The following is a 24117-nucleotide window of genomic DNA, read 5'->3' as shown; positions in this document are numbered from 1 at the left end:
TTTTTTATTTTTAATAATATTTTGTTATGTAATAGTATATTGTTGTTATTTGAGATTTCAGTTTATCTCAAATCTCAAATATCAAGGTAATGTCTAATTAAAACTTATATATATATATATAAATATTTAATATGTTTCAAACTTCACATAACATTGCTTTAATTTGTATAGTGTATAGTTTTTTTACATTTTTTTTTCGGTATCAGTAAATGCTATATTTTAGAATAAACTTTACGTATATAAAAATATTAATATAGAATAAACTTTTGACTAAGACAGTGAACCTATACTGTAAAAAGGTCATATCAAACTTTTAAAAAAGATATAGAAATATTAAATTAGACTTAAACTTGTAATTTTTAAATAAATTGACATGTTTAAGAAAATTGTATTTAAATAAATCTATTTCCAATCCTAATTACAAAATTAACTTTTTAACCTTTTTGAATTTTTAAGTAGACCATACCTATTAATAGTTGGACTTCTAATATACAATCCCTCAGACTTATTATTATATTTCATATTTTTTATTAATTATTAAATTAATTAATTAATCACAGAACAATGTACCGAAATAACATGCATGATGTATGTCATGACCCATGTCATTGCCCATGACATGACCCCACACGCTCTTCAATACCTCGTGCCACCCACGTTTCCGATTCCTAACGCGCCTCGCTATCTATTATAACCTGCGCTCATGTGCTGCACCGCCGCCACGTCACCCAATCAGCACCGTCAATTTTTTTACCGTCAAACTGTTTGTCGCCGTTCGATCTCTCACCATAGGATTCTGATGCTGTCGAAACCGTTAAGATTGCTGTCTTGCTTTTTCCGTAAAAGAGGTGGGGCCCGCAGAAGAAAAAGCGTGTGAACTGCAGAACTGTATCAGCCGCACATCACCGTCGATTTGTGTAATTCATTTTTATTAAATAATTCAGAATCACTCTTTTATCAATGAGTTCAACATAAAAAAATTATTTTATGTTATTAATATTTTAAAATTTGTTATATTCCATTTGAAGAATAACAATTATCACTACAACTAACTAGATATTATATAAAGCTGCAACTAACTACTAGAAATTCACACACACAAAATGTAAACATGTTCGCATTTTATTGATTTATATCATACACATATAATAAAAGATTATTTTCAAGTAAACTAAACTATAATATAAATAACAAAGTGTGTGCAAACTATGAGGTACGAATTTGAGTATTAGAGTTGTTACTCGTGTAGGTTTTGTATTCGAGCATGGAAATAAGTTCTATAATACCTTTTCTATTATTATTCCTAATTCTTCAAAGAGATCCTTACACAACCTCAAACAAAGATTATGTTGATGCACTCATTTGTTTAAAAGAAGTGGAAGTTCAAAAGGTTTAATTGGATTTCTAGTTTTAGTATTTATTGTAATTATAGTCAATATGATTTCTTAATTTTTTTTCTCAATGTAGTTCTTTTGTTAAAAAGAAACAATGTTATTTTTTTTTAATGTCATTACAATGAATAATGATAAAATAAGATGTAAAATGTATGTGGCATTTTAAAATATATTATTTTGTGAAGATTGAAAACAAAAATAATATATTGATAAATAGGATTTTTTTGTTGTTGAATGTTTGCAAGATTTAGAGACAAATTTTGCAATGTAGTGGTGGTGGGTGGATATCAATTGTGCCTATAGTTACATTATTTTCAATTCATTCAATTGATTGATTTTTCATTCAATTTTTAAGGTTAGTGTCATTATTTTGTGATTCTTTAATTATTGTTGTCATGCTTGATTTATGGTTTTGTGGTGAGATTAAAATATAGTTTTGATGAGGCTTTGGTTGTTTTATTTATGCATAATTAAAATAACCTATATCAAAGGAATATGTGAAAAACCTCATCTTCATTTTTATAGGTAGAGCTCTATGTTCCGGGTACTCTGAACTTAGCAACAAGTTTTCTCCTTTTTCTTAAAAGAAAAAAGTAATTCAAATTTATAGTTCATAAGCTTAGTATAGGTCAAGATTTTAATAAACGACCTACGATATGAATTTCAAAGACAAAAGTTTTAGGGTTTGCCACTATAATTGTGATTGCAAATCTATGACTGTTGCTTTTGTTTGCAATTTTTCACAATTGTTCTTTAAAACCTCACTAGATGTCAAAACTAGGTCTTGCAAATTGCATTGTGAAAAGTTATTTTTGCACTTTAGATTTTGGCGCTTTATTTGGTTCTTTTTGGGGATGAGTAAGTAATTGTTGATACGTCTACCATTTGAGGGAAATAAGTATAACATTTTGCATTTGAAATTTAGAGCAAATATCATGATCAACATAGCATAGATGGTGAGATACTAAACCAATATTGCGCATATTTATAAAAAAAAAACATAATTGTTATTGCAAAGTCGATTTTATGCGTAATTTATAATTTTATAAATAAAATATAGTATGTTAATAGAGTCCTCTATTATACACTTGTTTTATTTAAGTGAAAATATGAATTGTAGTTCATTTGTTGTTATTTATTATTCATTTTTAATATTGTACTTGTAAGGGATTAAGAGAGTATATGCTATTGGCCGAACAATTTTCTCTTTCTCGGTCACTATTTTCTTTCTTCTCGTGTCTAGTTTGGTTCTTGGTTAAAAATGTATGTGCAAAAGGTTATCCAACATTCATTTCATTCTCAACACAATATACGTTTTGAGTACAACATTAGTAACACCTAAATATCGAGCATTCAATTAATTTTTCATTTTTATATTTTTTTATAGAAAAGATAATGACTTATTTTATATAAATATGCGTAAGTTGTTAACCTAACATATTTTCTATATCGATTATGAAAACAATTAACATGAAAAGTTTTATTTTTCAAAAAATATTGTGTTACCTTTAATCATTTCCTTCTTTGTAATTCAAATCATACATGTCACAATGGTGACTACTCAAACTCAAAGGTGGTGATGAGAAAAAGGAATAAAAAAATACTAAGTATAAAAATACATATTTTACAAAGATTTTTTTTATGTTGATTTTTATTAAAATAATCATAATATATAGCATTTAAATCTTTTTTTTTTCTAAAAAAACAACTAAATTACATCTTTAAGTAATGTATGTTGCGCGTTTAATATTGACCTGATTGAAAACTTTAACAAATTGTAGATTAAAAGTCATATATATTTCTAAAATATTATAATAATCTCTAACATTTAATAAAATGTGGATTAAAAATAATATGTTTTCAATAGGTCAATTTTACTATCACTTTCAATTCTTTCTATCATTTTTATAATATTTTGTTTATTTATATATCATTTTAAAAGTAAGAATAATAAGTATTTTCTTAATAATTTATTTAGAATACTTGCCATATAAAATGATTTTGATAATTTTATTATTGTTAAGTTTTGAAATACTTAATTAAAAATCAATTTAGTTAGAATCTCAAGGTTTCATAGTTATTATTTAAAGTAAAACTTTAATAAAATAAATTAAAAGCCATATATAGGATGGTTTCTAAATAATAAATAAGGTAAGAAAATTATGCAAACAATAAATAATAAAAATTAAATTTATATTTTAATTATACTTCTATATTACATTTCTCTAGAAAGAGATATAAACTAAAGAACAACGTTTATCGTGGATGATATCCATAACACCCAAAATTCTACCACTTTTTAATTAAATCTGATACAATTTATAAGTACAAATGGCAATCAAACAATAAAAAACAAATTAATTATATTTTTTGTGTGTTTCATATTTTAGATTAATTCAAACTAGGACAATGTTGTGAAAAAAAAAATAGTATAATTGATTTTTGTGAACAAATAGATAAATATTTCAAGAAGTTTAGCTGGATCAATGATAATTAATTATAATTAAAATTTTATAAAATAATGAATTAATACTCTGAAATAAAGCATTATTAGTTCATTTAATATTAAATGCATATTACATTAGAAGTAGTTTTGAAATGGATAAATATTGATTATATAAGTGATTGTAATGTGGGTTCATAATTAGGTTTAATTTTTTTAATACACTCAATTTGAATATGGGGTAAATTATGTTAATAAATTAAACAATCTTAAGTATTAAAATAAAATTATTAATGAAAACATTTACACCTTAATTTGTAAAATTAAATGCAATGATGCAAAGATAAAGTAAATGTCTATTGTTGTCATGCTTTTAAAGACAAAATACTATAATAAAGTAAGAAATATATTTAATAGTATTAAGTTTACCATTAATTTACAAAGCTTTAGTATTAAATCTAGGAACACATTTTGCAAAAAAGATAAATATTTTTCTACAATAGGAAAATCGTTATTTAAGGAGAATGGGGAAAAATATAATTAATGAGAGAGAAAACTTACTGAGATGTTAAATAGATAATTAACATGAATGAAAGGGAGACAAATTAAACAAGGAAAATGATGAAAATTTTTAGATTATTTCTATAAGAGTTTAGAGTATTTTAAACAAAACTTCTTAATCTATGACAAACAGTTAAAACCCTTATTTATTTTATTTTTATTTCTCTTCATTCTTTTTTGTACACTCTCTAGCCTCTTTTGTCGTTTCTCTGCATCATTTTCATTCGTTTTTTTTTTCTTACCTTTTTAATTATCTGTTTTAAATAAAGAAAATAAAAATTAGGAAATATTGTTTACAGTGTTAGAGAATTATTAATTTAAAATAGTGTTTTAAATTGAAATTAAGAAATAGAGAAAAGAAAAGACACTCTGGAGGACCATAAATGATCTATTTGTGGCATTATTGTATTATATATATGTTGTCGGCAAAACTCACGAAGAAATCCTCATAAAGTGCGCGTGGACTTTCTCTCCCTCCTCCGTCAAATCCAGAGCCTTTGACATTTTCAAAAGTCAACCCATCAAACACAACAAAATAAATAAATAAAAATATATTAAAAAGTAAATAGATAAGCATAGAGATGCCAAAATGCCATCCACTCACATACACACACTCTCTCTCTTCAAAATAAAGCATCTTTTTCAGTTTTTCTATTTTCTTTATTACCTTTTTTTTCAATAACAATAAAATCCTATATTAAAGTATGTAGTTAGAGTGAATAACCAGTAATGTTTTTTAACCAAAACATAGTTCAAAATCAAATGAGTAATATTTTGATACAAATGTTTCCACACATTAAAGTTTGTTTATGAATATAAAAAATCATTAAACTGGTAATAATTATAAAAATTATGAAACACTATTATATATTTAAGAGAGTTAATTTTAATTATCTAGTAATTATCCTAAATTTGATTAACAGGGTTGAACTAGTGAAAGCATTTTCTCTCTCTCTCTCTTTTCTCTTTCTATAAATACAAGTCCATCTCCACTCATTGCACCTTATCATTTCTCTCTCTGGTGAAAAGTCAGCGCCTTCTTTTGTCTTTTCTCTCTCTCAACAAAGGGCACATACATTGCAGAGTTTGTCTCCATGGCCGAAGATTGGGATCTACATGCGGTGGTCAGAGGTTGCTCCACCATCACATCATCCTCCGTGTCTTCTTCTTCCTCCTCCTCCTCTGGTTTTGCCTCTTGTTACTTCCACCCTGAAGGTGTTTCCTCCTCGTCTTCTTCTTCTTCGGGCTTCTCTATCTTCAGAGGTGAACAAGGAAGCCAACTTTTGTCGCTTTCTGCGTACCCCTTTGAGGTAAGGAGCCCCATTGAGGAGCTGCATGAGCTTTGCAGGCCTTTCTTCTCCAAAGCTCAGCCTCTGTCGTTGCAAGCCTCTTCCCCCTTGTCCTCACTCTCTTCTTATTCCTCTGCGCCTCCCAAAACGCTTTCACCTCAAGAGAAGCAACAACAGCAGCGGAACAAGCAGCCACACTCTGTCACCACCCCACGATCTAAAAGAAGGTACAAAAGTTCGTGCTTGCTTTGTTTTGATACCCAAAGAGGAAAAAAAAAGATCTTGGACTGTCCTGTGTTGTAAAAATCATATCTTTGGTAGAGAATTTTGCGTGTGTTGAGGTTTTAGATTGCGGCTGTGGTTGTAGTTTTGTTACCATGTTGAAAATTGTAGATAAATGTGACTGATGAGACTGCAATTGTGGTTGCAGACAGTGTTTTGAAATCTTGGTATGTGAGTGTTTGTGAGATTTGCTTATGACTGTTTTTGGTCTTTTACAGGAAGAACCAGCTTAAGAAAGTTTGTCAAGTGCCGTTTGAAAATCTCTCCTCAGACATATGGGCATGGAGAAAATATGGCCAGAAACCCATAAAGGGGTCTCCTTATCCAAGGTTTGTCTTGAAGATATTTTTCACTTGCAATTTTCCAAAAATGTGTTGAAAATTCATGATTCGGCTCTTTTCTAATTTGGTGACCCTTGATTTAAGATTCTGAGAAAATATGTGCATAAAGGTTTTTGAGATCTCAATAGTGATTTTTCCAATTGATTATCACATGAAAATCCCACTTTATGCTTTAAGTAATCAAATCCTAATTTCTAAAGTTGTGTACTTTAGGGTCTAATTGAGGTTACTTTGTTTTTTGTAGGGGGTACTACAGATGTAGCAGCTCAAAGGGGTGTTTGGCAAGGAAACAGGTTGAGAGGAACAGATCAGACCCAACAATGTTCATAGTGACTTACACAGCTGAGCACAACCATCCTGCTCCTACTCACAGAAACTCTCTTGCTGGCTCCACACGCCAGAAGCCATTGGCACCCCAGACTGCCACCACTGAACAAGACTCTGACAAGAGCAAAAGCCTAACAAAACCCTCTTCCCCTGCCACCTCAGGGACAGAGGAAGAGGTTCCAGCACAAGGGGAAAAGTCTGAGAGCAGAGAAGAGAAAGATGATGTGATGGATGATGAGGAAGAAGATGAATTTGTTTTGTCAGACATGGTGCTAACAGATGATTTCTTTGAGAGCTTGGATGAGCTGAGTCAACTCACTGCCCCTTCTGTTGTCACAGGAGACTGCTTCAGTGACCCCTTTTCAGCTATTGCAATCCCTTCTTGGGTGGCTAGTGGTGCTGCTACTGCTGGTGGATGCATCTGATTCTTTTGGTGAAATCATCACAACAAGTGACAACAATTGTTTCATGTTTTTCATGGATGACAATAGGGACCTTTTAAATTTTTGTTTTTCGTTCGTAGAGGAAATGGATCATTTTGGATGAATCTTTACTAACAATGGTTTGTGAAGGGGAGGAAATTTTTTCCCAAGTAGAGTAGTGACTGGTAAGGTAGATCAAGCATTTGTATCTATCTCCCTTAATCTTACTATCAGGGATTCATAGTTTAAAGCATTACCTATGTTAATGTAAAAACAATTTATTTAGCTTTTTGTTGTTGTATGCTTCTTGAGTTGTGATTGAGTTCAATGTATTTGAATTTTGACATTTGTTTTGATAGAAATTGGAAAAGCACTTTTGGGTTGACTTGTAATTTTTCTTCCTGGCAATGATTATAATTGTGTGAGTGAGACATAAGGGTTCATGGTTGTTGCTTGTTGGGTATATATTCGAGTAGTACAGTGGAAGAGCACCAATTGTAGTGAAACTTTTTTGGGGACACGAGGGGTTAAGGTAATCGAGGAATTAGATTCCATGAAGCATATGCGTTTTGATTTAATGGTATCTGCCTCCTCTCTGTTTTATTCACACAGAAGCAAAGTATTTCACGTCAGCTCCATACCTTCTACAAATGAGAGCCACGTTTGCTTGAAGTTAACATGTTAGGCTCACCATTTATATGCTATCTGCCTTTTGTTTGGCTCCCAATAACCTTGCATCTCATCCCTAGTGGGGGCTCTCAATTTACCAAACTTGCCCTAGCTTTAAAAACAAAAGATAATTAGGTATTATCATCTGAAGAATTATGCATCCACTTATATATTATAAAATGTTACGTGTATTTACACATCTAATGTTATATTAAGAAGTAAATTTTAAGTTTAACTTAGTCTTATTTTATAAGATGATGTTTGCACCTATTTATATATTATTATGAAATGTTTTTATCTCTAATTGATGTAAGATCTCCGACATTGAATGATGTTTTTTTCATTGTATTATATTTTAAGTTTACTGTTCTTAAACTTTAGAAATATTTTAAGATACATAGATCAAAATTTAAACAACCAAATCAATGAAAACAATATGTTTTTGACTTGCATCTATTAAGAAGTGTCTAACACGTTTAAGATAAGATGAAAGGTCAAAACCGTGTTTCACACCATGACTTTAAAATAATAGAAGTGTTCCTAATTCATAGATTCATATTACCATTGTTGGTAAGGATAAACCCCATTATTTATATTTTAGAAAATTTTGAATTTTCCGTTGTTTGCAATAGAAAAATGTTCATTTCACAAAGTTAGAAGGAAAGTGAAAAGAGTAGTCGAATTTGGTGATGTACAAATGCAACTAAAGGGAGAATTTTGTAGGAGCCGTGTGAGGGTGAAAATGTTAAAAAGTTGATTGTTGGAAATTGTAAACCAAGTATTTGGACAGTAGTACACCTAAAAACTATGTCATGAGCAACGATATTTATGCTTCTATTAATGTAGATGGAAAAAAACTTAGATAGCATAAATTCGTTTTTTACATGAAACAGAACAACTTGGTTCTCTGTTTTTTAGAAATCAATATGGAAGTTCTACTCAATCCAACACCCCATTTGAAAAGCTTGGTGGGAATTACTTTCAAACTTTTTAAAACACTGAAATCCAACTCTGTCGGTAATGGGGCAAAGAATTTACCAAAAACATCATCATAATCATGCCTTTTACTTGCCGGAAATTTATGATTTTTGTAGGACACCTAAACAATATAACTGATAAACTAACATATGGTTCGATGAAAAGCCAAATTTGATGGAAGAACCCTTCAGTTCAAAAAATAAACTTTATATGTTGCAATTAAAAACAGAAAGAAAGAAATAGACCCTTTTTTGTAGAAAAGAAATTAAATAACGTTTCTTAATGGAATATTTGAGCTTGTTACTCAATTAGGGGGTTCCCATGGTTTCAATCTCCAATGAATTTTACAAACTTAAGGAGATCTTGTGCTGTGTTGGAGAAATCCAACTTTTGTAGACAGAACTGTGTCACCAATTCACCATCCACAAGCATCGGTGGTAAAGAATCAAGGCCTCAAAAGTTGACCTTTGCTCAAGCGCATTTAAGATCACACCAAGATAAGCACACACAACACATAATTAACAAAATTCTACACTCAACCTAAATGGAATTGACCTTTTCTGAAACCTGCATTATGTCTGAGTTGGATACATGTGTCTAGGTTCAATATGTCATATAATATTATTGTATTGTGTTTATTATGTTCATTGTATAATTATAAAGTCCCTGGTGTAATTAAGATACATGTTTTCAGGTTTGGATCATGTTTTTTTTTTCTCTCTCTTAAGGGACCTATCAAATTGCTTCACTAATGACAGTGCAAAAATTACAGAGTATTAGTGAGTGTATGAATCGGTTGATGCAGTTGTTCCAGTTTAACAAGTCATTTCAAGTGAATATACATCTAAATTAAATAGTCATGAATTTTTTTTATAGCAGATTCTATCTGATTTGAATAGGATTGTCTCCCTTAAAGCATAGGGTCCTTCCTTTGTAAGACCTGCAGTACTTTAATTCACCATGAAAGAACAGGTCACTCTTTTAATAAATATGATTTGTACTATTTGAAGAGGTTATGAGTAGTTGATGAGGCAAAAGTTGGTAAGGTGATTTTATACTTTTACTGATAGTAACATTTGTTAAGCCAGAATTAAGGCACAACAACACAGTACAGCAGATTATTCAATTAGCAGATACAAACTTTGTCATGTTGCACTGGCATGTTACGGACACATGTTGCTTATTATTCACTTAACTGGTTGTATAATTGTTGTACCGATTGTTCTTCTCGCTCTTCACTTTAAATGTTCTTTTTTAATAGTTGGTACTTGATCGGTGGAATATGACCATGATTAGTGAGAGTTTTTATAATTGTCATTGTTGTCATTTATTAACCTTCTTTATTAATGCGATCAATCGGTTTTTATGACTCGTCGGATACCCAAAAATCAAACGAACATTTTGATCTTTTAAAGGTTGAGATGCATCATTTTATTCTTTGAAAGATAAAAGTCACCATTTTTGTCACTGAAAGATGAAAAAAAATCATGCAATTTAATCCCCTTTTAACACTAATTTATGGCATCCATATTTTATTCCTTTCACATCTGAACTAGTGTATCAACTACCTACAACTTATAATCAAATAGAACATTTAAAACCACTGCATTCTGAAATACCTGTATTTATTTTGTTTATCATTTTGACTCTACTATTCTGTCTTAACATTTTCCATTATATTTCAATTCTAGTGAGTACAAAGTAGTAACAAAAAAATATTTCCCTCAAAATTAGAAGCATAGCATCAAAGAATGCTTGTAAGATGACTACTTGTTAGAAACATAGCATCAAAATCACGATTTTTAACTCATATTTTAAACTTCAGAAGCCACAAATGGTCAAACACAACCAAATTTTATCCCTTCTACCCAACAACTAGAATATGACAATTTATAATTTTAATTTACCATTGCATTCGATAATACATTAAGACAAGGAAACTCCTTTGCTGAGTTAAAAAGATATTTTCATAATTTTTTTGATTTTAAAAAGAATAAAATTGTTTGAAAAAGAAATATTCTCATCATAAATTTAAATAACTTTTTTTTATAAAAAGTATCTGATTAAATCATTTTTCTAAAATGATGTTTTTTTAGACGGAAAGAATCATGTATATATTTGAAAAAAAAGTTATATTTCAATAAAACATAAGAAAGTGTTTGAATTTTGTTTGGGAAACATACTTACAGATTTTCAAAAAATATTAATGAGAAATTGAACTTAATTTAATTATTTAAAAAAAATCTAGGTTTTAATTTTTTTTTATCAAACTTTTCATGAAGATAATTACCATAAAATAATAATTTCATCACATATAATAATTTACAACAGGAGGATCATAATGTAAGAAAATATTTCCATTGGTGAACTTAAATCATATTCGATTAGAAATTAAAAAGAAAATATTCAAAAGCCAATATTCAAAATGTAAAGAGATGCTCAATAGTATCAACAAATAGATTTTACATTTAATTGACAAAGAAGATATCATCAACTTTAGAATTCAGTGTATTCTTTGATTTTAATTCTTAAACGAAACAAGACTTCGTTGGTGTAACCACCTCTCCATTATCATATACATATTAATATTTTGACCTCAAGCATGTTGATATAACATCATTAGAATTAATCATTACATTGAGGTATTTTTGTTCATTTTGAAGTTCAAAACTTAATCATGATTTTATCTTTAAAAGAAGTCTAATAGAATTAAGAAAAAAATAAATATTTAAATTATCATTAACACCAACTTCTAACCAATATTGAATCATTGAGTGTAGATGAATTTTTTAATATAAAATATTTATATATTATTATTAACTTATATATTGTTGGTATAATAAATTTATTTTTTTATAATTCTAACAAAAAAATCATCTAACACTGCTGAGAGTGTATAATTGATTTGTTAAGATTACATCAAATTAACCGCATTAAAGAGATTTATATTTTCAAGAAAAAACTTTAAATTAGTAGTACATGAAAGTCTTTAGTTAAGAAAGTGGTTTATTTATTTAGAATTTAATATTTATATAATATTAAAATAAAGGTATTTATTATAATAATTGTTACTCCATCAAATAATTGTTTAAAATAAATAAATAAATAATTGATTATTAATCTCATCATATTCAATTATTTATGATTACATAATTAATTATGTAATTTTTTTAAAACATAATCGATTAAGACTTTCATCTAAACACCATTTTAATATATTGACCCATGTATAGGTCAATCAATAATATGCATACAATTAAATGAATTTGTGAGCTTACATGTATAATGACAAAAATGATTTATACAAAGGAACAATACTTTCACAGTCCAACAAACAAGCATAGATACAACCAACACCAACACGACACTTTCGAGAAATGTTGACTTCTCTCAACAAATGGATTGAGTCAATAATAGTATAATAATTCGAAGTATGAATGTTGAATCCATAAGAAACAATTTCAATTAAGATTTTATGTTTCAACGCCCATTAAGTATATAAACATGGATGATGAATCAAAAGTATTACATTACACATGAAACTTTGGTTACTAATTAGATACCAATTTAGAAACTTTTTAATAATAATAGAAATTAGTTTAGAAACTATTTTTTTTTTAGTTTTTAAAATGATCTCTAATTTAGTTACTATTGCAATTAATTATTTTGGTCTCTAAAAATTGATTTCTATTTCATGATTTTCTTGTAGTGATTATTGAAACAAAAGAACGAAAAGTAAGGATATAAACATAAATATCCGAGTTGACTTTCCTTTCATATCATCTCACAAATGTAAGTGAACAAGAAAGCTTATTAGAAAAAAGTTTGTTACAAGAAAGCTTATTAGAAAAAAGTTTGTTACAAGAAAGCTTATTAGAAAAAAGTTTGTTACATCCCTAAATTTATTTTGATTAAGTGTTTTAATAACAAATTATAATATATTAAGAGATTCTTTATCTTAGTATCAAATCATGATACATATGTAATACTTCGTTTTATAACGATAAACACAATATTGTATTTTAAAGTTAGTCCTACACTTTAAATCCCATACCTTAAATCCTATACTCGAGACAAACAATAAAATATAAAATATGTGTTTTTAAAAGTTTAGATAAGGATGTTTTTAACTTCTACATGTTTATTTAGATTAAAAGATGTCTAATAAAACATACTTTTTAAAGTATAATGAAATTTGGTTTTCAGTAATTCAAGGCACAACATACATTAATTAACAACACTAACACAAAAATCCCAAGGCTAAGCAAAACTTTAGGAAAAGAAGATTAAAAAAATAATGAGGTGTTCACCACACCACTCATGGTCCTTCCTTTCTTTCTCATGGATTTTCCTCTAAACCCTAATTTAACCTTATCCTCTCTATCAAATCCCTTCAAAACACCATAATCCATTCCCATTTGAATTGCAAAAATCTTAACGGATGTGAGAGAAAAACACATTTGGCAAGGGAATGAGTTAAGTTTGGGAGAAGATGCTTCAAAATGACTAATACATTGACCAAAACATGGATCAATTGATACAAAAATATTTTTAGTTTAATGAATATCATTAATCTTTTTTATAGAAATAATCTTTAGTTAGAATCTTGAAAATGGTCTTTAATATAATTTATTCTACTGTAACCTTCTTAATGATGTCTCTCTAGAAAATAATATTTGTGTAAAACTTATTATAATTTATTTTATTTATGGGTCAAATTCTCCTATGATAGAAATTTAATTAATACTTTTTGATACAACAATTTTTGTATTTAATTTGAAATATTTTTATTTAAATTTTCAGTTTTTAATGTAGTGAACCTACTTGCTGTCAATCAAAAGAGTTGTCCACTTCTGAGCAGTGATCCTTTCTCCCGATGGGAAACCAAGATTTTCAACCAATTAATGATGAAAATAACTTAGGGACACTTTTGTTTCTTGATAAGCCTTTTTATTTTCTCAGAAAAATAAAATAAAATAAAATAAGATACTTAGTTTTTAATAATCTACGATTTAATCTTTAAACTTTAAAAGAGATGTATTTAATCCTACATGTACAAAGTAATTTCTTGATTAATTTTCCATTACAAATTTATAGTACACATGTGTTTTTTTTTTATAATAAAAACACTTTTAAAAAAAAATACAAATCGTACTCTAGGTGAATTTTGTCTCTAAAATAAAATTCCAATTATTTTAATGACTATATTTAATTAAAAATTTGGAAAAATAATTTTTTGTAAATTATTTCTTAGTTATATTTTTTCCTTTCGTAATAATTGTAAAAAACATTTTACTTTGGATTTTTTTAGTTGATTTTTCCTTGAACTAATATAACGTTTAGTTCTTTTTTTTTGTGACAAATCTTAAAAGTAGATTAATTCATAAATGATTATTTGAAAATATATGAATATATGAGAAAATATTATTTAAAGTAATTAAGGGTAATTTTTTTTATTTGATTAGATAATTAATTTAAAAGAAAATTTAATTTAATATAAAGCCTCATGTAACAATATTCACTACCAATTGATGGCTTAGATGAACTTTGTTTCTTTTCAATCAAATCCAAGCCGTCCATACAAATCAGTCAAAGTTAGAAAACCGTTCAAATTTTATCCACTCTCGCTTACGCGCACTTCGTTTCACTCGCCTCCCAACAATGCTGTTGCTCCACGCGCCACCATCACCTTTTCTGAGAGCATTGCTTCGTTACAATAATCATAATCATCACTCTTCTCGCGCTTTCTTCATATCATTATCTCACTTCACAAAACCCTTTTCCATTGCCACCCGTTCCTTCTCGCACTCTCGCCGGAGTTCACTTATCCCGATGAACGGACATGGCCTCGCCGCCGGTGTCTCCTCCTCGGAGCACTTTACCGGCGACTGGTACTCCGTGCCGGAACTCCGGCTGCGTGATCACCGGTTCACTGTCCCTCTCGATCACTCTCAGGGATCCCATTCTTCTCCCAAGATCACCGTTTTCGCCCGTGAAGTCGTTGCAGGTAATGCTAGTCAAAGTCAACTATGCCATTTGATGATTTTCAGAGGTTTCGATTGATTGTTTTCAGTGTTTCCTCATTGCATTAGATTCGTTCATGAACAGAAGTTCAGTGATAATATAAAGTTTTGTTTTTTTTAACTTGTGGGAAAAAAAGGGATTTTTGTTGGTGGCTAATGATTCACAGTGTGAAGTGATGGAAAACCCAGATGGGGTTTCCGTGATGATGTAATCAGGTTAATGTTGTTTAATTATGGAATTGAAAACATACATGAAGTATTATCAGCCTTTTGTCAATGGAGTATCTGGTATTGAGGCAGAATGTAGTAGTTGTTTTTTAGATTATATAATAGTTTTGAATCCTTTATTGGGTGTGTTTGGATTGATGGAAGAATGTGGAATGGATTTAAGGTCCATTGTTTGGATCGAAAAATAAGAGTAGAAAACGGAAGGTGATGTATTGTTAGTATCATTGTATAGCTTCATTTTTAAAAGCTGGAGGTGTGGAGTGGAACCTACATGAGCTTTCTGAAATAATAAACAAGAACTTGGCTAGTGGTACCATTAAGTGTTTTGTGTTTGTTTCTGCTTACAATTCCTCAAGATCAAGCGATTTTCCTCAAGGGATGAGGTGACCTATAATTGGAGCCAAAGAGGTTATGTTCCTTTCAAGGAAGAGAGGTGAGACCTATCATCTACGTAATTGGAACAGTGAGCTTGGAAAGAGAATATGGTAGGCATTTGACATGAGTTTATTTGGATACCGAAGAATGCTTTATTTACATGAATTGCTGGTACTGGTGGAATATGTTACTTACTGGCATTGGGCAATTATTCGGTTTCTGCAGGTACAACCGTTATGTTTCAATGAGGAAGATGGTTGTCATGTAGGATGCAAATCATACATTTCAACGATTTCATGATTGAGCTTTCTGTGTGTGGGGCTGGCAAGTAGAGCAGCATTACATACCTCATGCAAGCATTAAAACTTCTCTACTATTATGTTCATAATGTTTTATGTTTTGATTAGTCATTCTTTTGATAAAATCAGTTTTTGATCAGCTGCCCAGATTCTTTTTAATTTTGTGATAATTATTGTTTTGTATATTGCCTAATCGATAAATAACTCATGCCCACTCTTCTACATCACCCCCTTCATCATCTTTGCATATTTTTATTCAAAACTCGGTATTTTTGTTGCAGCTGGGAAAGAAGAACAAAAGTTACCATACTTGTTATATTTGCAAGGAGGACCCGGGTTTGAGTGCCGGCAACCAACTGAATCTAGTGGATGGGTTCAAAAAGTCTGTGCAGAATTCCGTCTCATCTTAATGGACCAGGCATGATTTACTACGACTTTGTGTAATCATCTTTGTGATACTCAAAGAAACTTTATGTATAATGTGTTCTGTTGCTTATGTACATTTCTACAGCGAGGAACAGGCTTATCAACTCCCTTGACTGTGTCATCAATGTCGCAATTCAAATCTGCTGATGAGTTGGCTGACTTCTTAAAACATTTTCGAGCTGATAATATAGTTACTGATGCAGAATTTATTCGAGTACGCCTTGTTCCAGATGCTGGTCCTTGGTCAATTCTGGGACAGGTATTCAAATTAATGTTTTTTACAAGTATTCGTATGAGCTGCTGATTTTGATGTCCAACCAGTCTGGCTTTACAGTCTCTAATTTCTTTCTTTTCCCTATACTTTTTCCTTGTCTCGTTGAAAATTGATATTTATGAGTTCTGCTGTAGGTATGATCAAAGCTTTGGTTAGAACGAGTTGTACCTTTTGAAGCCAATATAACCTTGAAATTCCATGTTTGCTTATTCTTCTTCTGTTCTTTTTTAATTGCTCTAGAGCTATGGTGGATTTTGTGCAGTCACCTATTTGAGTTTTGCACCACAAGGACTGAAGCAAGCACTTATAACTGGAGGAATTCCTCCGATTGGAGGGGGATGTACTGCTGATTCAGTGTACAAAGCAGGCTTTGAGCAGGCTATACATCAAAATGAGAAGTACTACAAGAGATTCCCTCAAGATATTAAAATTGTCCAAGAACTTGTTAATTATTTAGCTGAAAAAGAAGGGGGAGGGGTGATGATCTGTCTCACCATTCTTGTTAAACAATAAAATATGAGCTATTTTCTGTCAAATCCTTATTTCCTTCTCTCCTTGCGTAGGTGGCCCTTCCATCTGGGGGCTTCCTAACCCCAAGAGGGCTGCAGACTCTTGGTCTGTCTGGCTTAGGATCCAGCGCTGGTTTTGAGAGCTTGCACTATTTGTAAGCATTATTACCTTGTGTGTTTTAAAACTATATTCAATTCAATTTTTTGAATAATTTTGTACTGACCTTTCTAGGTTCGAGAGAGTGTGGGATCCTACTTTAGTTCCAGGGGCACCAAAGAAAATAAGTTATAACTTCCTAAGTTCTGTAAGAAAAATGTTTGCTTTAGCGCGATTATGAATACAGAATTTCAAGTTTCCTTCTGAATATCTAGTGCCAATTTTCATTCTATGCAGTTTGAGAAGTGGTTAGCTTTTGATACCAATCCACTCTATGCTCTTATGCATGAATCCATCTATTGTCAGGTATTATTATTTTTTGTTCCTTTTTTATGCATTATCTATGCTTCTCCTTCAACTCTGGTCCCTCGATCTCTCTCTGTAGGGTTCTGCTAGTAAATGGTCTGCCAATAGTACAAGGACTGAAGTTGAAGACAAGTTTGATGCAATTAGAGCTGCCAAAGAAGGACTCCCTGTACTTTTTACAGGAGAGGTAGAGTGTAAATAATATCATTTTTATCTTTAATTACTTGACTAATATTGAACTTATGCTATTGAGAGAGTAATGTTGATGTATGTTAGAGATTCCACAATGACTATCATATGATTAAAATAATATTGTACGTCTTGTTTTGATTCTTCCGTATAACCTGGTCGTGAAGTTGATACTTGGGTGTGACTCTAAAATCTTACATAAAAAAACACTTGGACTAGGTAAAAAAAATACATAGAGACCTGTAAATTTGATATGAATAATTCAACCCTTTTGTTCATGGGTAATTGTCAGTTGCCACCAATATATTTGCATTCTTAACATTCATTGAATGAAAATATTTGGTTAGAATTGGCATGCTATTTGGATGTGGAACAACTAATTGAATGCTAATCTACTTTCTGTTTCTTTCCTATAACAAGGAGAAGATGCTTACCATGCTCCTTTGCTTTTGTAGATGATTTTTCCATGGATGTTTGATGAGATTCATGCATTGAAACCATTCAAAGATGCAGCTCATATATTGGCAGAGAAGAAGGACTGGCCCCCACTATATGACGTTCAGGTTCTGAATAACAATAAGGTAGTTTACTCAGTTATCTTTTATACTAACAATTTCTACTAAGATATGAATTATGAATGGTACATCCGTAATAGTTGAATGTGTTTATCAAGATGAATTTGAGTCTCTCAAGTTTTTGTTTGTGCTAACTTTTATCAAATGCTGGCAGGTGCCTGTTGCTGCAGCTGTTTACTATGAAGACTTGTACGTGAATTTTAAGCTGGCAATGGAAACAGCTTCTCAAATAGCAGGGATTAGGCTATGGATAACTAATGAGCTCATGCATTCTGGATTACGTGATGATGGGAACAAAGTTATTGATCATTTGTTGGGGATGCTAAATGGAAGGAAACCTCTATTTTGATCATCATGTTTGAAAACCTGTTAAGAAATAAGAAATCCAGCCATGTCAAAGTTATAATTATTATCTTTTCCATAGTTTTGAAAAACCGCATCTACAATATGGAATCAATGATTCTATACATCTTTTCTCTGCCTCCTACTATGTTGTATGCTTTTGGCTACATAGCCTTTGAATTTTGAACTTTTATTTTCTTTGAGTTGGTGAATCTTCCTCACACCCACTCTCTATATATAACTTTTTCAACATTGTCTTTTTGATTTTTGATATTCATATGCAAATTTTAAAACTAAACATGTTTTTTAAAGTGGAAATAAAAAATTACTTAATTTTGAAATGCTTTCCATTCATTTAGTTATAAATTTGATTTTTAGTTTAAAAAAATATACTTTGTTATATTTGATAATGACTTTTTCCTAATCTCACCACAATCTACTACCAACCACAATCAATGCCACCATTATGGATTACAATTACCAATATTATACCATTAATTTTGAATATTGTTGTTGTGACTATAATTACGTATACTTCTACAACCATTAATTAAGAAGACTCTCGTATACAAGCATACTTTTAAACTAATTTTAACACAATAACGAATTATAAAGCAATTTATTTGAACTAAAAAAATTTGGAAGAAATACTAATTTTTTAAAATACCCTAAAGAAAAAGCTAGGTTCTTAAAAGCAAAAAACCAATTGTGCTTTTTAAGAATTTTGAATCTTATAACTTAAAACCATCACCAACATTGTTTAATTTTTTTTTTAATTTTTGTCATTTATGATTTTAAATATTACTTAAATTAAAATATAGTCAACAACCTAATACATAATGATTATTTTAGAATAATTTCTACTTGATTGACAACAATATAAATTCTTATAAAAATAATAAAAGATAATTTTTGAAGGATATTTTTACAAAATTATTGACTTTTATTTGTAGTGTGAGACTTTTCTCATCTGTCTTCGTCTATCCATAGAATAAACACGAGCGAGGTAACCAAAGGATTAACACAGAAGACACAAAATATTATTTCAGTTTCGGTAGGGATTGGCATTGAAGTATTGAACAACAGTTGAAGAGAGAAAAGGCATTTCAGAAACTCAGAGCGATGAAAACAACAAGTAGTCTCAAGATGAGTGACAACATCTTCTGCGGATAGAACCAAATTCCTTTCTTCTTTCTTCTTTTCTTTCGGTTTTTCCAAATTCAGCATAAAGATTGCGTGCCATAGTTATCACCAACATCATCATGATGGCATTGGGGAGTGGGATATACATTGCTCACACTGTGGCTTTCAGATCAGAGCTTCGACCGATGGCGCCTGACCACATTGGTTCTTCCACTTCTTCTCGTCAAAGGGACCTTGTTTTCATCGTCAACCCTCTAGGTCTGTTGAAAAAACACAAAAATATTATCTTTTTCTTGTTTTTCAGCTAAATTAAATGGTGCGTGAGGTGTTAGAATTCGGTGACCCATTATGAAATTTTCTGTTAGCCAGAAAAGCACAATTACCCTTCATTTTTTGGGGATGAAGTTTGATTTTTAGAAAAAATTTGGACCATAATTGGCCTCATTGACAGATAGTTTACTGATCTCGAATTTAAGTTTTGGATATAATGTATCTGTATTCGGCTCTGGTGCAAACATGATTGCTTTCTGTAAAGGATAACTGTGATTGTAAAACTAAATCAACTCATTGTTTAAAAAAGAAAAAAAAACTTAGAGACGCAGCATTTGTATAACCTTACACATGTTAATTGGTGATGTGATGTGAGTGCCTATGTGAAGTAGTGTTTACATTTTACCACTGGAAACTTGGGTTGCAGGTGCTAATGGGAGGACGGGTAAAGAATGGAGGAAGCTAGTTCCGTATCTACGGTCTCGCCTCGGTAAAGATTGCAATGTGAGTGAGTCTTGTTGCTGATGTGCTGTGAGTGTTTGCCTGTTTTTTTTTTTTTTGGGTGAACTGTGCAAATTTATTTGCCTTGTGTGTTGTGTTTATTTGCAAATTCATTATGTTTGTTTGTTTTTGGGTAGATATGTGAATCCATAACATCAGGTCCTTGTCATGCTATTGACATAACGAGAGAGGTTAGTTTGAAGTGTTTGTGATAAGTTGGTTTTGTCCCAACTGCTTCCAACGTGTTGTTGAATTGTTGTCCTTCTGCTATTTAGGCTATAAGGGAGGGGGCTGATGCTGTCATTGCTGTTGGAGGTGATGGAACTCTTCATGAGGTGAACACTGCTTGGTTTTTTAAAAAATATTTATTGTTGGAAGTGATGATATTGTTTGATGGATTATGGCTACATAAAGTTCCCCAGGGAAATTCTTGAGAAGCCTCTACCTTATCAGAAAAGGTTCAACAAAACTTAACCATTTTGTGCTTGTTATAAAGATAAACTCTAGCAGTATACTTTTTCAACACATTTCTTTATTGGTTGAAATTCATGCTAGGTTCAGTGAACAGGAAGTAGGACTCATAAATAAGGAGCGATATTTTACAGGGGCACACATGAATTTTAATTAATACTAAAATGAGTGTTGTAAAGAGTGTATTGGAGAGTGTGTTGCTAGCATTATTTTCCTTGTCATAAAATACATGTATTTGATACAAGTAAAGTTGTTGATGAATCTCAACATTCTTAATTGTTCTCCTAATGACCTCACTTTATTAAAGCAGGTTGTTAATGGATTTTTCTGGGCTGGAAAACCTGTTGTTAGTCAAGTGAAGGAGTCTACGCGTTCAACTGCTCTTGGTGTGAGTACTGCCACCAGATTGCAATATTCTCAGTTTTTATTCAATGCCTGACGTCTTAGATTCTGTCATCTGTAATGCATCCTGGATGAAATGCTGATTGAAAAATATACACTGTTATGGCTTTATACAGCTCATCCCCTTGGGAACTGGTTCTGATTTCGCAAGAACATTTGGGTGGTTAGTTTTTGTTTTTATCTTTATTGTCTTTGTGTATCTCATTTAAATGAAGCTTGTTACATCTATATAATTGAAGTGAATGGAAACATCGGTTGAGTCTTTTTCAGGAAAAATGATCCCCATGAGGCTATTGAACGTGTTGCTCGAGGTTTTTTCTTTTTCTTAATCTGAAATGGCTTTATTATTGTATTTTAGCTGTATGATAGCTGAAAATATGTTGATGCTGGCCTCAAATCTTATGTTTCGAGATGTGCTTTTAGTTTTCTCTTATTACATTCTAATTTAGGTTTCTTTAGGGTTGAGATCAAGTATAGATGTTGGCGTTATCACCGGGGATGATTGTGATCATCATTACTTCATAAATGTTGCTGACATTCACTTGTAAGGCTAAATTAGAAATTCACAATAAGTGTAATGTATATGGATCATATCTAATCATGCCTGGCCAAATTTTATAGGAGTGCAAAGGCAGGTTTTTATGCTTCTAGGTACAAGAGATTTGGCAACCTCTGCTATATCATTGGTGCATTGCAAGCCTTCATTGGGCATCAGAACCAGGATCTGAGAATCAGGGTCAGTGTTAGTTTGAGGTCCTATAATTTTAGTTTTATCAAGGTCTATGTTTGTGCACCAGAAGTGTCACCAAGTTCTAAAACATAAAAAATGCAGTTCAATGATGGTCCGTGGGAGACATGTCCTGAAGTGACAGCCCTTTGCATTGGAAATGCAAAATACTTTGGTGGTGGCATGAAAATTACACCAAATGCTGATCCTTTCAGTAGAAATTTAGAGGTGAAATACCATTCTGTAAAATTCTATAGATGAAAACTATCATCTATTTTTGAATAATCTACTGGCTAAACCTCATCCTAAAAATCCTGGTCATCTTTTTCTTTAAGTACATTTTTTTCCCATTAATTCTGCAGGTTGTGATTCTTCAGAACTTCAAGTGGTATGATTTTGTCTTGAAATTACATAGGCTATACAGTGGGACACATCTCTCGGTTAAGAATGTATCTGATAGAAGGTATAATCTTTTCTAAAGAAATCTACCATTGTTATTGTTACCTTTTGTTGCTTCTTTCTAATTATTGATGTTAAATATCAATTTATAAACTTTGGATGACTAATGAAATTTCATTACACGGTCTAGTCAAATCTGAATATAAGGTTCAATTATATAAGTGGTTCTCAAAACCTATTTATTATCCTTTATAACCTCCTTTTATTGGAATAATACAACACCAACAATAAACACCTGAACATTAGTGAGGTCAGGCTATATGGATTGCTCAACTGTCATTAGGAAATATGTCTCGAATTGTCCATGTTTGGTATATCGACAAGTTTTAAGTTGGCTGCAATTCAGACAAAATTGTCTTGGATATATTATTGTGTATAACTGTTTTAGTTGGATAAAATTTTATGTGTGGATGTGCCTTAACTGCACCGAATTGTAACTAACTAAAAATGTGGAGGTAAGTACCTAGCAACAGGATTTTGTAGCGACCTTTGACAATTAACCTAATGTGCTACCTTTTTCTGCTCATGGAAGCTCAGGATTGGACCATTGTGCTGGTACTCATCCAGAGTGTTTTTTATATTGCAGTGTACTTTCTATTGAGGTGGAGGACATCTCAGGCAAGGGTGGTATTTATATTCAATCTGATGGGGAGCATTTGGGGTTCCTTCCAAAAAAGATTAGTGTTTTGCCTGCTGCCATTGAGATGATACTGTGATTTAACTACAGAATGAATCTATGAAATAGAGATGATGCTGTTCATTCCTTGTACTTTGCCAGATTTAGTAATGGGAGGAAGAGTTTGTTTTTAACTGCGCAGGCATCAGAGTAGGCTTCTGATGTATTTTGTTGTGGTATGAGGGAGACTAATTGTAATTTTGAATCAGCAATGTATTGTCATAGAATTTATTTTCAAGCTGTAAAATGTATCTACAGATATAGAATGTAAAACAAAGGTACAAATAAATTAGAAATTCAATAAAGTGCATCTTTGGAACCCCTCACAGACACAGTTCTCCACAAATCCATGTCAAAATTTAGCAAGACACAAGCAAGACCAAGTAGCTTCTGGAGTTACGTGCGTCAACTATGACTAGTTCAACGAAACATGTTGAAAGTTCATCATGTAATTAATACTTTTTATATTTTTCTCTTAAATGACAGTGTCGATTACTAACTCTTGTAAAGTTCATCACTTTATTGACTTCAGATCTGATTGCAGGAAAGTGATTGTAGAAAACATTTAGGGAGTTCAATGTCAATACAATTAAACAGTGTATAAATTCAAAACTTTAACAAAATTACTGAAGAAACAAGATTCTCAAGTGGAAAAATCACAACCAGCAATTTCTCTGAAGATGCTGAACCCCACACCAATAGATTTCTCAATGTTATAGCTCTGAATCTGAATTTCTGGACATTGCTTCCTCTGATTTCTGTTTCCCATCTAATGGGGAGCTCATTAGAGGGATTATGCACATGATGGAGATGAGTCAGGCTGAGGGTCCGGAGCTGTTAATTATGCTACAGTTATGGAACTCATAATTTCCACTGCTATGATATTGTTCTATGCTTTAGCAGCTTTGCAAACTAGGTTTCTTGTCTCCTTAAGTAGGTCTAATTCATATATTATTTGGAAGATGAAAATTCCTTGCTTAGAGTTGGAAGTTTCGATCTCAAGGAAATATTTCAGCTTCCCAAGTCCTTCAAATTGTGTTGTTAGTTCGTCCCTCAAAT

The 24117-nt window shown here is 31.2% G+C and overlaps 3 protein-coding genes across 8 annotated transcripts; all 3 read left to right on the top strand.

Moving 5' to 3' along the window:
- Positions 1-5398: 5398 nt before the first annotated feature.
- WRKY22 (WRKY family transcription factor) lies at positions 5399-7451 on the top strand. Its single transcript, XM_068631509.2, has 3 exons — positions 5399-5914; positions 6188-6298; positions 6555-7451. Exons 1-3 carry the CDS (start codon positions 5493-5495, stop codon positions 7060-7062), a joined length of 1041 nt encoding a protein of 346 aa, XP_068487610.1. The 5' UTR covers positions 5399-5492; the 3' UTR covers positions 7063-7451.
- A 6879-nt stretch (positions 7452-14330) lies between these two features.
- LOC137825891 (alpha/beta-Hydrolases superfamily protein) lies at positions 14331-18659 on the top strand. 4 transcript variants are annotated; one of them, XM_068631694.2, is made up of 11 exons: positions 14429-15442; positions 15558-15656; positions 15913-16049; positions 16143-16316; positions 16572-16808; positions 16895-16995; positions 17073-17145; positions 17235-17303; positions 17383-17490; positions 17948-18073; positions 18222-18659. In XM_068631694.2, the coding sequence occupies exons 2-11, from the start codon at positions 15602-15604 to the stop codon at positions 18414-18416; spliced, it is 1275 nt and encodes a 424-aa protein (XP_068487795.1). In that variant the 5' UTR covers positions 14429-15442; positions 15558-15601; the 3' UTR covers positions 18417-18659. The 4 variants fall into 4 exon arrangements, with proteins under 4 accessions (XP_068487794.1, XP_068487795.1, XP_090150381.1 ...); XM_090294255.1 differs by having other exon boundaries at positions 14431-14713; XM_090294256.1 differs by having other exon boundaries at positions 15314-15442; positions 15558-15684.
- Positions 18660-19360: 701 nt separating this feature from the next.
- Positions 19361-23388, top strand: LCBK2 (Diacylglycerol kinase family protein). 3 transcript variants are annotated; one of them, XM_068631792.2, is made up of 12 exons: positions 19361-19810; positions 20250-20326; positions 20461-20514; positions 20599-20658; positions 21105-21182; positions 21313-21359; positions 21467-21507; positions 21656-21740; positions 21818-21932; positions 22029-22151; positions 22286-22386; positions 22969-23388. In XM_068631792.2, the coding sequence occupies exons 1-12, from the start codon at positions 19672-19674 to the stop codon at positions 23096-23098; spliced, it is 1050 nt and encodes a 349-aa protein (XP_068487893.1). In that variant the 5' UTR covers positions 19361-19671; the 3' UTR covers positions 23099-23388. The 3 variants fall into 3 exon arrangements, with proteins under 3 accessions (XP_068487893.1, XP_090150513.1, XP_090150514.1); XM_090294387.1 differs by lacking the exon at positions 22286-22386 and having other exon boundaries at positions 19364-19810; positions 22969-23135; XM_090294388.1 differs by lacking the exons at positions 21656-21740; positions 21818-21932; positions 22029-22151; positions 22286-22386 and having other exon boundaries at positions 19364-19810.
- The last annotated feature ends 729 nt before the right edge of the window (positions 23389-24117 follow it).

This window comes from Phaseolus vulgaris, chromosome 8, assembly GCF_051622355.1.
Source record: "Phaseolus vulgaris cultivar YP4 chromosome 8, ASM5162235v1, whole genome shotgun sequence".
Lineage (NCBI taxonomy): Eukaryota > Viridiplantae > Streptophyta > Magnoliopsida > Fabales > Fabaceae > Phaseolus > Phaseolus vulgaris.
The sequence above is the reverse complement of the archived record's forward strand: the minus strand, read 5'-3'. Positions and strand labels throughout refer to the sequence as shown.